Raw genomic sequence first — 13,162 nt, forward strand, 5'->3', positions numbered from 1 at the left:
GTGCCATGGGATTCTGGCTGTATAAAGCAGGTGGCCAATGGTTGAGAGGGACCACTGTAGTTATATATTTCTTACAAGCAAATACTTCTTTTACATTTGAAAAGGAGTTGGCTTAAACCACACCTTTAGTTTCATCTCCCCTTCCAAATAATAGCAAGAAAATGCTGACCACAAACATTTTAATTATTAATTTATCTTGGCCCCTTATATTACGTCTTGGCCCCTTGTACAATGTGTTTAAAGTCACCTACCCTGGTGATAAAAGCACTACTGTTCTATGACAAAAATAATGGTATATTAGCTATTGAGTGGATCTGTACACTGACTTATTTTTCCTTAGAATTATAATGCTTTTTTCACAGAAACAAATCTGACTTTTCAGAATAAACTTTATATCTCTGCTGTCAGAATTTCCTTACCATTTGTGCTGACTGGAGCAAGACTGGGCTGCACTGAAGGAATTGAGGATGGTACCATCGGAGAGGCACCTGTAAGGAGGGAGCCACGCCCTAGACCTTGACCCATCCACGTCGCTATGGTGGGGCCTGAACTGGCTGAACAACTTGTGTAATTCTGAGGAAGAAACCAATAGTTACTTATATTAATGTTGTTCATCCTCCATATAACATCATGAATTATATGCTGCTGGTGGTAACACTACATTAAAAATATTACTACTGCTACTACTAGCTGTAGCTGCAACATCTTATTTATTTTTATCACTGTAGGTATGTTATAAAGCTTGCTAGTAGCTTCTCATATGTTGATGGTTCTTCCCAGGTTCTTCCTCCACCAAATTTACTGACAGTCATGTACCGGTATTACATCTTGAAAAATGGCACTAAAACCCACAAGACCAAACCATGAGTTTTTGCTCATCTGCGTTAAGTACAGAAACTTCATGTGATATAACTGTGTGATGGTCATTGTCCTCTTGAGCACGGACGAATGTTGAGATTTCGATAATGAATACTTTCATGAAACTTGGTACATGACTCTTGTAGAGTATTAAATCACTGTTACAAAAGTAGGTCATACATGCCTTCTTTTAAAAAAATGCTGTTTTGCATTTCATCTTATACTTCTCAATGTATTATCTTTGTCTAGCCAATGCACAAAAGGTAAGTCATTTTAACCATGTTTTCCTTTTATGGCGATTTAGATGGGTGTGTTTTTCAATGGGTCCATATCTCCAGTGATATTGCTAGCACTTCTGTAAAAATTAAATTAGGTATTTGTTACCAAGTGTTGAACAGCTTCATTTCTTGTCCTTAATATGAAGTGTCTGATAACTGACTAGTGAGCTGGACAAATGTAATAAAGTTGCTTAATCAATGCATGGAACCTTTGGCTGTCTCTAATGACCTCAGCTTTTTTTTAGACAGGTGGCCAAAACAGCCTGGGCTGATCAATCAGCTAGCAATGCCAAGCATTGGGGCTTTGTTACAGCATTCAGTTTTTCTCATCTCCATACTCTTGTAAGCAACCATTGTGATTAAAGAAACATATGTAATATTATCTCTTTGCATCATTATAACACCCTGTGCAACAATGACATGAGAAATGCAATAAATAAGCGTAAAATGCTGTCCCCTTGTTGGACTCCAAACCAGATAGAGCACAGATGATGAATATTAATATTCCAGTATGCAAAAAACACACCCAAGTTTTAGCCATTAGTGTGAGACTTGATTATAATCAAACAAAATTGTGTGCTTTTTTAAAACTAAAAGATCTATTTTTAAACTAGAACTCTGCACTTATCAGGCAGACTGAGACCAACTTCCTGTGAAGTGTAGTATCATCTAAATATAATGGAGAAATCACTGTACTGATTTTTTTACAAAGCCTGCATCAATGCCCTGTTGTAATCTCTGGATGACTGTAAAGCAATTCAAAATAAATTACAAACAAGTACTGAGAAAAAGGGACCATTTGTTAGACTCCCATTCAAAGCGAAATCATATGTTTTGTAGAAACAATATTTCATGGTCTGTTATAATAGCCATTATCCAAAACTAATTCTGAAGTAAGTTCATCAGAGTAATATCTTTATCCTAAGCTACAAAAATACCTTATATTTGTCTCACCTTCTACCTAATTTTTGAACTTGCTCATAACTCCATGATTCTTTTGTTTTAATACTCCAAATATTTTGGGGGATTTATTCATGACTGAATCACTTCAGAAGGATTCTTGAGAGAAGAGACTGTAATCTGGTTTCATTATTTTCTTCTTCCAAAAATGTGTGCTTTTTATTTATTGAATTATATTCAATAATTTTATCTTAAAACAACTTTCATGGTTTTCTTTCTTAAAGAACTGATCATCAAATCATGGATGGCTGTCAGCTGTGGTACATATTTTCTTTCCTATCAGTACTTCTGATTTAGTCAATGTCACAAACACAAATTTCCAGCTGCCTCTAACAATCTGTCAAAGAAAAACCCATCAAAATTCTGATTTGTGTCATATTTATAGACTGGATGAATTAACAAGAAAATGAATATCTGATACAATAAACCATCAACTCCTTTTATAGGACCACTGCAAGTATAATGCCTCTGTTGATGTTTCTCTCACTGCAGATGTCCATCAAATCAATGCTCTCCATGACAGAGTCAATTTTTGCCAGGCTGTTATTATTATGATGGAGTTAATTAACTATATCTAGTCCAAAAATCTTTGGAGCATTCCACTTTCCTGCAATAATAATGTATGGCCTACCACTGTCTTCTAAAACATTTTGGATTTTATCAAACAAAATTCTGGTTTATCGTCATTTTGTCTATATATTATACATACAGATACTCTCTAACCTTTGACAGAGATAGCCAAAATAAGAAGCTGTACTGTTTTGTGAAGAGATAAACAAATCAGATTGCTACTCCATGAAGCTATTACTGTTTTGTGATGCTGATACTTAAAAAGAACTGTACATATTCTCAAATGAATTACCCACTATGGTAATCAGTACTGTTTGGTCTTTTTTTGCTGAATTCTTACTCACTAGAATTGAAATATTGTATTTATTCTGCCTAAATCTATTCAATATCTTTTTGTTGGTATTATCTGAATACAAGCCTCTATATTTCACACTACCAACAGTGGAAATATTAGGAATATATCAAAAAGCAATAAATAACAATCAAGGCTGTTTTTTATCACATTTGTGAAATGACAACATACCGTGTACATACAAGTCCAACTGCACGCAACACAGACCCATATCTGCCCTCACAGGGTCACTGTTCTTTGTTCAAATGATTACTCTTTACAAACTGTATAGACCTAGATCTGCCAGTACATTATGCAATGGCAGATCTGGCTTTATGCAGTGTGCAGTTGGATTAGTCCTATATGTGAGTATATATGGCAGGTGTCAGTGAATGTTTAAAACATAACTATTTTTTTTTACACTCATCCGTAGCCATTCAGTCATCCATCTGTCTCTATTCTTTTAACTCATCTTGACCCTACGCTTAATAAAACAACGCCTAAAAACAAATTTGTAATTAGTTCAGAACAGAAAGAAAATATTTTCAAATTTAAGTTAAGATTCTTCCCATTCAACTAACACTACCATCAATATACTATCAATATAAAGAAAATGAAAATGGGGGAGAGGGAGGGGGAATAAAAGGCAATAAACAATAAAATAATGAAATGTAAACAAGTATGGAAGCAAAATAGTTGTACTGTTCAATTAATGGTACAGACTGACTATGAATATCTAAGTGCTCTCCTGATTAATAGTTTTCATGTAATTAAAAATACAAAACAAATTAGATATAAATAAAGTAATGAGGAAGATACAAGCAAACAAAGAAGGAGAAAAATCTAACTACCAAATCTAGGATAAAGATTTAAGAAAAATTTATGGGGAGAAACTAAGTACTATATCTAATACAGTGCATGCAATCTACACATGAAATATCAATGAAGTGACACGAAAAGAATTCTTGAAAAAACAATTATCACATACAATGTGGTATGCTTTAAAACAGTGATTAGATACAAGTCAAAAGAGATTGCCAGTGGGTGCATGTTCAACTGTATTACTTATATTTCCAAATGATAATAATAATAATAATAATAATAATAATAACCCTAAACCCTTGGATAAGCTCAATGCTCTACTGTCTTAACTGTTGAGACTCAACAGTTGAAAAGCAAATTCAGGATAGAAAGTCAAGGTTTCTGGGGAAAATTCGAATAAATAAATAGCAAACACCCATAGAATATGAGCACAAAAAGAACTACTATAAAACAAAACCAACAAACAATCATGCGAAAAGAATACAAAGGATATATTTTTAACTTTCTGGAAATATTAATGGAAAATTCGGTGAGAAAGTATGTAATATAAATTAGGAACTCAAAAACACAAAGAAAGAAAACTTAAATAGAGAAAAAGGACAATGATCTGCATGACTGAGTAGCAGTACAAGGGTGGAAAATTGTGAGGTGGTTCATAAATTTTCTTTTGTCACCCATTCTACAAAAGGCAATATGCTGAGGAACACTAGTCATGTCTTCTTTATTTCATCTGGAAGAAGTGATGTCAACTTTAAGAGAATTCTTTTCTCTTGTTAATGGATGGAGATACATCTTATAACACACTGAAACTTGAATTCATCCCAAGTTTAACTGCTGCTTTCATGACTGTCCCAGCAACCCATGAGGGAGTGAAAATGAATGATGTTGCTACATTTTTCCTTTCAGTAAATTCTTAATTCTGAGCACTGTCAACAAGATTTCAGTCTACTTTTCAGGTCCATCTGAAGAAGTTTCACACATCATGGTCAATGGTCCTCAATGTTACTTTGATTCCCTAAAAGAACAAGATTCCATTTCCTACCACGTCTCAAGTTTCAGCTCCTGGTGGTTCTCATCATGAAGTTCCTTCTCATGGGTTGGAATCAACTTATTACAAAGATGGAAATATTCTTAGTAAATCATGTTCCTCCTGAAATATTTACCCATTCAACTTAACATTGGGAAATTACCCTTCTGCTACCTCAGATTCCATCCCTCCTTTAAAGACAAAAATAAATTTGTCTTTCCATTTATCAATCATAGACACAAAATGAAACAACTCTACAAATGAATTCCCCCTGTTCCTGCTAGGAAAAGGATGCAGTTGCTGTAAAAACTGTTGAATAATGCGTGTCTTGGAGACCAAGATGATAGAGTATAACCACCAAAACAATACACAGATTGGAAAGAAAGCTGGACTGGTTGGTCGGCATCAAGGATGGCAAATGATACTGAACTCAAGGGGTGCCAATCATGATAACAGAACGTTCTGCAATGTGCTTACCATACATCATTCCATTATAGTTTGACTGGAATTGCTTGGCATAGCTACGACTCAATCTAAAGTTGCTGTATTCAATGGTTTAGTTATCTACATTATGGGTGAGGACAGCATCTCAAAACCCCTTCATAAAACTGGCCAACAGATCTTCTGCATTCTGATGAATGATTAAAACTTGATGTTTAGAAGATTTAGAGCATCCCATTTCTTGTCACCTTTTGTTTGCCTTTTTAAGACAATGGACTAATGCTTCTGGCCACAATGTGCACACACTACATGTCTATGAGGAAGAAATTTTGAGCAGGCAAGGCACGTCTCATGATGTCCTCTATGACTTTAAAGTGTCTGTACTTCTTGCACTTCCATGTCATCTTTGCGATGAAAGAGAGAAGTAAAAACAAAACAAGTGCATATAACAAATAAGCAAAGTGTTCAAGTAGGTGAAGCTACATCACTGAAACCACCTAAAAAATGGTAATAAACTGAAACATGTTGCAAGAATAATGTTTAAACTCGTAAACCTCCAGGATACAGGTGGCCACCTAGTAGGAACAAGGGGAGTGAATATGTAAGAGGAACCTCATCATGGAGCCAACAAAATGAATTTTCAATAGCACTGATTTCTTTCAGTGATCTAAAGTTGTTAAACTTTGTTAAAAAGACTGTTATGTAATGTCTGAAAGCATCTGGCTAATGTCTGAGAAGCTGTCACATTGGTACATTTTTCATACGGAAATTTTTTTTCTGTACCGAGCAGATGAACTTGAATGATCAATTTGCACCCACTAGCTGCATCTCCATTATCCATTTAAACACTGCGCCTGCACTGAGTCCAAATAACCATCAAAATATCAAAAATATCAAAATGGATCTGCAACCTATTAGTAACTTAAGAAAACAGTTCCCTTATGGGACTTGCTGTATGTGCAAATCAAATTTGCACAAAACATGACTCAAAATTAATGATAAAGTTACAACTCTTGACATGAAATGTGATTTGTAAAGCCATAACCAAAGTCAGAAATCAAATATGTTCTTTTCTGTTTACTGATCAGATATTTCCAAGTCTGAGGCTAAAAGAGGAATCATGGCTTTTAATTTTCTGCTCCAATAAAGCAAAATAGATCTGTTTACATGTGATGATTCTAATGATCACAGCACCATCTTAATTTCAGGTCCAAGATCATCACAAACTTGTGTCCTATTTTACTAAAAGAGCACAGATGAATTAAAAGCAAACTTAATTCATGGTATCACATAGATAAATATTTAGTAATGTTTACAGCAATACCGTAAACACAAACTGACCAAGCAATGCCATGAACCATTTGCGAATCCTCTGGTACTTTCATCATTTATTTTACGTCTTCAATACAAATGTGCTTAACACATGATAGACTGTCAAATGTCTGAAATAAAAATCTTCCATAATCATGAGGTTTTCGGTTTTCCTTACTTCATTTAAGCATTCCATATTTATTCATACTGATTAAATTCATATTGATTACATAATAAAGAGTTAAAAAAATGTCATGGACTTTTACCATAAAGGAAAATGACTAGTTGATTTTATAGCAATTAAGTGTGGAGAGGGACCAGCTTGAGAAAAATATATACATGTAAGGTCTATCGATAGGATGAGAAAAATATATGCATTTATGGGTCTATTGATAGGATGAGAGATCTGAATTATCATGCAAAATGGGGACTGTACATGGCAACAAACCAGCATTATGTAATACTAGCAAAGAAGAAGACACACACAAATACCTAAACACTCACAAAGAGGGCACTGTATTTACCTGTGAAGCTTTAATGTTGGGGGTTTGCCATGCAGGAGGAGGCAAAGGAGCAGACTGAGGTTCTGGGGCTTGAGGTCTTCCTGCAAAACGACCTGGGCCTGAGAGATCAGAAGCTACAATAGGCAAAACAAAATGTTAAAGTGACATGAAAATATCCAACACCTAGCATGGTAATATAATTATGTTTAAGTCAGGATGTGCAAGATTCACACAGCCAAAATGTATCACATGCATTGTTTAATTAATAAAAGCATAACAACTGTTCTATGTTCTATTACATGACCAATACATTTTTGACCCATGTTACGTACACAACATAAACTTTTTATTAAAGAGAAAATATTATGTTTGGAAAAGCAACAATTCTTTTTAAAAATCTTTAACATAAAGCAGAGAACAAAATGTATCAAACAAAAGGAATGTTTTAATTTAATATTATTAACTCATTTCACCTAATACAAGAACACATGAAATTACATTGACAGACTTGTGTATAATAATTAGCACCATGGAAACTAACCAGCAAAGGTAAGTCCACGTCCTGCCCCCATGGCTGCATAGGTTGATGAAGGAAGTGTCGGCTGAGGAGGGAGCATGGCTCCAAGGCTTGCAGCTGAAAGAGAAAAATAGAATTCCTGATAATTATTTATATAAAACAATATTTAAAATCAAATGCACAGACAGGATAAATATTATGAATAATGTAATCACACCGGTTATGATAATTCAAAACAAGGGGTAACAAGTTTCTTCTTCCAATAATGTGCTGGGTTCCTCTTGAACATATTTGCACATGGTGTGAACTAAGTACTTGTGATGAAGCTCTTCCCATCCCAAATGTTAGAGCATGGTGGAGATGCTGCTGCTCAGTAGATAATTCATTGTAATGCTTCAAGCTTGGCCATGTTTGCTTTGCTAGATGGGTCACAAACGGTCAATGCATAATCCAACTGTGGGCTTACTAAGGATTCATAGCATGTAGCCTTTTCTTCTTCGGGGCATATAGACTGATTTCTACCAAGGAATAGTATGGTGTTGTTTGCCTTCTTTGTAACAGAGTCAATGTGGCTGTTCCATGATATGGTACTGTCAATGGTGACTCCCAAACATTTGGCCTTGGATGTCAGCATCAGTTTTTGACCATGGATGGTATATGGCTAGGACGAACCATCTCTTGTTGGCAATTTGGATGACTTCACATTTGTCAGGATTTAACTCCATTTGCTAGTCATGTTTCCATCTTTGTAGGTGGTCTAGATCTGCTTGTAACCATACTGCATCCTGGTCTGATTCTATTATTCTGTACAGCAAACTGTCAGCGGCAAAAAGGCTGACTTGAGAATTGACTCCCAATGGCAAATCATTGATGTAGATCAGGAACAGGAGAGGACCCATGACCGTTCCTTGGGGTACACCTGAAGTGACGGGTACTGATGAAGACGACTGGCCTTCTAGTGATAACAAGATTTTCAAGATGGTTGCCATGGAAACCATATTGGACATCAGATTGGCACCATTTTTATATAGGGCCAACCACATATTGCAAGAGTTCTTTTATTGAAAACCCAGTGATGATATGATCATCCAATCTGAAAGAGTCATGATAACAAGATTTTTCAATATGGCTGCTGTAGCAGACATACTGGATATCCATGTAGTACCATTTTCATTTAGGACCAACTAAACCAGGGTATGAATGTGTCTGTAAAGTTTCATGGCAATCCTACAAGTAGTTTAGGAGTAGTGTAAACAAAGTTGTGCTAATGGACAGGCAGACAACAAATGAAAGAAAAACATCCAGTAAGCTCCTCTGGTCTATGACCAGGAGAGCTAAATAATTAAAATACAACAATGTATCATAACCAAGTGAATGTCCAAGCCCAAAGATCGAAGGTACAACTTCACCTGTATATATTTGTATAGATTAAAAGGATCTGACAGCTTCCTACCTGGCATATTTGGTCGTCTGAGGGAGGGGTAGCTCTCTTCTTCATCAGAGCTGGGTTTTTTGGGCTGTGGTCGAGGCTGAAATGAGATGTACTCCAATTTAAATAACACTGCTTTCATTAGCATACAAGTATTCCAATTTAAATAACACTGCTTTCATTAGCATTCATGTAATCCAATTTAAAAAACACTGCTTTCATTAGCATACATGTACTCCAATTTAAATAACACTGCTTTCATTAGCATACAAGTAAAATTTAAATAACACTGCTTTCATTAGCATACAAGTACTTCAATTTAAATAACACTGCTTTCATTAGCATACAAGTACAATTTAAATAACACTGCTTTCATTAGCATACAAGTACTCCAATTTAAATAACACTGATTTCATTAGCATACATGTACTCCAATTTAAGATGTAAATCTGATAATTTATATTTATGCAAATGACATTTCAAAGCAAATTATTGAAAGTCATAACATTAGCTGATATTTTATCAATGATATTGTTACAGGAATAGAGTGGCATTTTGATTAGATTAAACATTTCAAGACAATATATGGATGAGAATTTTCAGCCAAAACTTGATGATGATACATTTCAATATACTGCAGTATCACTAATTTTCATGGCAAAACAAATTTCATGGATTACACTATTACCCTGAATCATGAATTTGAAGACTGAATGAAAAATTAGCCCATGTGATAAAGAAGTCCCCCCCTTATTTTTTCCCTGTATTTAATTCCTAGAGATAAACAGAGCTATTTGATAAATCAACATTATTTCTCTAATCTGGTCATAAAATATTAGCTTTTACATGTGTCTGTTTCATTTTTAACCTTGTAGAAAAAAAGAATTAAACAGCAATTTATATTGTTTCAAAGCAAAGGTATCAATATGGTTGACGGTAGTCATAATTTGCACTTATTGCCTTAAATCAATATGTTGTTAGATAGGTAAGGAACGAAAGAAATGAGAAAAAATTACAAGGTATTTCAAGGCCGTTATTGCTGAAAATGAAAGAAAGAATAAGAATTGATAAATAAACAAAAATTATTCAAATATATTCTTCATTCAAGTGACATAAATGTCAACAATTTTAAATATTTGTGAAAGCATGTTTCAGTTTATCCATGCATGCTAAATCTCAATGAACAACATGACTGTAACATACTAAAGTTATTGCTTGAGGCACAATTACTAATGAAACAATTACTAATGAAACACTATATACACTAATTAAGGCAGAGTATTAATGCTCACACTTCACTGTCTTTAAACCAAAACCACTGAATCAACATTGTGTCACTCAAGTCAGCTAATAGACACAAATCTGATATCGCTGAATTAAAATAAATCCAGTATTCCCAAAGTCATGACTAATTAGGCCCATTCTTTCAAACATTTTCCTGTGAACCACAATTATCCATTCAGTATTAATCTGATTAACTGATGATGTATTTTAATATTTTAGGTCGTCTAGTGGTTTTTGAAGTTGGGACATGCTGGAGGCATGTTCAAATAAAGGAGTGATTCTATTTCTTTTCAATTCAGCAAGCATCTTCACACTTTTGATGGGCTCTGAACATATTAAATGTTGACACTGTTTGCCATCTGCATTGTACAAGGCGTGGCTGGTCACGTGTCTGGTTCACATGTGAAATGATGACAATATCCTAACAATATAATTTGATTTTTACCACTCATAATGCCATGGTTGTCAGAAAGTAATTGATGGTGTAACTTTATAGAAAGTGTTTAAAGAAGAAATGATACAAATATATTCTAATAATCAATTTGTAGCTTAGTGTTGCTGGCAGCATCAGCTCCATTTAGGGCTGTTCCAGTAAAACATATATCCCCCCGGGGACGGCACTTCAAAAAAACTTCTGTAGGAGGTTGTGTTTCGAACTATTTTGATTCTGACAGTGGAAGGTTGGTTAGGAAAATCACTTCTGTTGTGGGTTGTGCTAACAAAATGAGAAATCGCTGGTGGGGTTGTTAGAAAGAAAACAAAAAAAACGAATATATATTTAAAATCGCATCTACCCCCCTCCTAGCGGTCTAACGTGAATAAAACATTGGGTCAGAAAATGATGTCAGTACACGTAATTTGTACTAATTCGCGTACTTTTAAAGCAGTGATACGCGTTCAGCAAATTAAGTCAACGCCGTGGATATAAAAAATGTGCTTTGCGCAGTATGCAATTTTTATTAAACTTTTAACTTTAACATTACAAGTGCATTTCGCGACGTAATTCGCACTGCCGCAGCTGTCTCACAGCGCTTGATGCGACATCCATATATCTGGATATGTCGGTTCAACATGAATGGCTGTTAAACTAAATCTGATTCGTTCATTGGCCCTGGAACAAGCATTTTATGGAGTTTTGGCCTTACTTTCATCGTGGAAGTTTTACAAATGCGTATTTCCAATAAGAGCCACACACGTTTTCGTCGGCAAATACTGGCTGGTGATAGCTATGATGACAATGAATTTCATGTATATCGGTCTGTTGGACATTGTAAAAATGTCACTGGAAATACCAGTGTGTGATTTTGAGCCTAAAATTGATGTTGAGTACGAGTCCGATGTACGTGTTGGATGGACAATATGCCGGTTATATTTATCAAATATACCCATGTCTAAACAAGCAGACTATGGGAATGTTGGACTTAAAACCCTAATACAACATTATGGAAGAGAAAAATCTGGCATAAGAGGCAGCAAAACACTGATTCAAGGAATTGAATCTTTGGCAGGGTTCATGTTAGTGAAAACTGACAGGTCTCTGAAACGCTTATAATCACGCGTATTTGGACGCCAATTTTTTTTTATTTAGGTGGGCGGTAAAATTCAAAGACTTGCCAGTCCTGCTTCAGTCACCTGCATAGTGGGAAAATGTGTTGATCAGTTAGATGTAATGATATTTACAATGACAGAATTTAGTGTTTGAAAGCCCCCGCCACCATCGTCACCATTATAAGAGTATATCAAAAGAACATGCTGCAATAGCTAAGCGGTGAGATCAAAGGCTTTGACTGGCAGCTGGGTGGGAAAATCTACTGATATTTACAGTGCTTGAATTCAGAGGCAGAAATACCCAGAGATGTACATGTGGTCATTTATAACAGCACATCAAATATACAACTTTAGCTTTCATTCTTGTGTTCATTTCCGAGTGTAACGGAATAAGCAGTGCACGTGACCTCGGAATCATGACATGTTGAGACATAGACTTGAATGAGTATTTTGGGGTTCAACGGCAAACTGACGAAGATTGTGAGATTCAGAAGAGGGCTAAAGTTGCTAGAACTGACAGTTTGAAAGGGACATTAGCTAAGTGTAAAAAAGAGTGTGATGCCTAGCTTAGTGCTTTGAATAAAACCTTCCTTGGATCGAAAAAATTCAGACTCACTCTGATGGACAAGCAAGAGCTATGTCAGTGTTTTAAAGAATGTAGAAATTAAACTCTATGGCAACCAATAGTTCTTATAACTGGCATAGTTTTCTGACTGCAACTTTTCCTGATGGGTCTCATATTTTTACCTAAATGGGAGCCATGGACTCTTAGTTTTAAAATCCTAACGAGACCTCTGGTTCATGTCCAAGAGAGAATACCCATGGGGACATACATGTGAGATGTTGAAAATTGCACAACCATAAAGTACAGTAACTTGTTCAAGCTAGTTATGCATATGTGTTTCAGACAGCAGGCAGTCAAAGGAGTTCACAGCACAGAATAATATTCGTACACCGAGGAGGAGGTAATATTAAATTCAGAAATAATTAACAGATTAATGCTTATAGGGAACATCAGAGAATACCCATACAACATAATTAAGTGTGTGTAGACCTCAAGTTGGCAGAACCACTGAGCAACAAAAGAAGAGAAAGACAAACTTTTGTATCATGCAGATGTATGACCAAATGATGTACATGCTCTCTATGTGCAAAAATTAAATGACATTAAACATAAGAGACTGACTGATCTGTGTAAACTCAAAGCAAGATGGATAAAAATTTGTCCTGTTTGTGTTCGGTTCTTCCTATGTATATTTTGATCATGGTGGTATTTGTATTGC

At 35.2% G+C, this 13,162-nt stretch overlaps 1 protein-coding gene across 3 annotated transcripts in view; it reads right to left on the bottom strand.

Moving 5' to 3' along the window:
* Window positions 1–13,162, bottom strand: part of LOC149795404 (protein maelstrom homolog) — a 76,608-nt gene that overhangs the window by 10,292 nt on the left and 53,154 nt on the right. For all 3 annotated transcript variants that reach the window (XM_089965182.1, XM_089965180.1, XM_089965181.1), the window contains 4 exons: window positions 9,072–9,147; window positions 7,643–7,735; window positions 7,123–7,235; window positions 420–573 (listed from right to left, as the gene is read on the bottom strand). In XM_089965182.1, the coding sequence (XP_089821308.1) occupies window positions 420–573; window positions 7,123–7,235; window positions 7,643–7,735; window positions 9,072–9,147 (436 nt within the window). The remainder of the gene's footprint in view (window positions 1–419; window positions 574–7,122; window positions 7,236–7,642; window positions 7,736–9,071; window positions 9,148–13,162) is intronic.

The sequence above is a fragment of the Sinohyriopsis cumingii genome, chromosome 7, assembly GCF_028554795.1.
Source record: "Sinohyriopsis cumingii isolate HCF-2022 chromosome 7, ASM2855479v2, whole genome shotgun sequence".
NCBI classification, from domain to species: Eukaryota; Metazoa; Mollusca; class Bivalvia; order Unionida; family Unionidae; genus Sinohyriopsis; species Sinohyriopsis cumingii.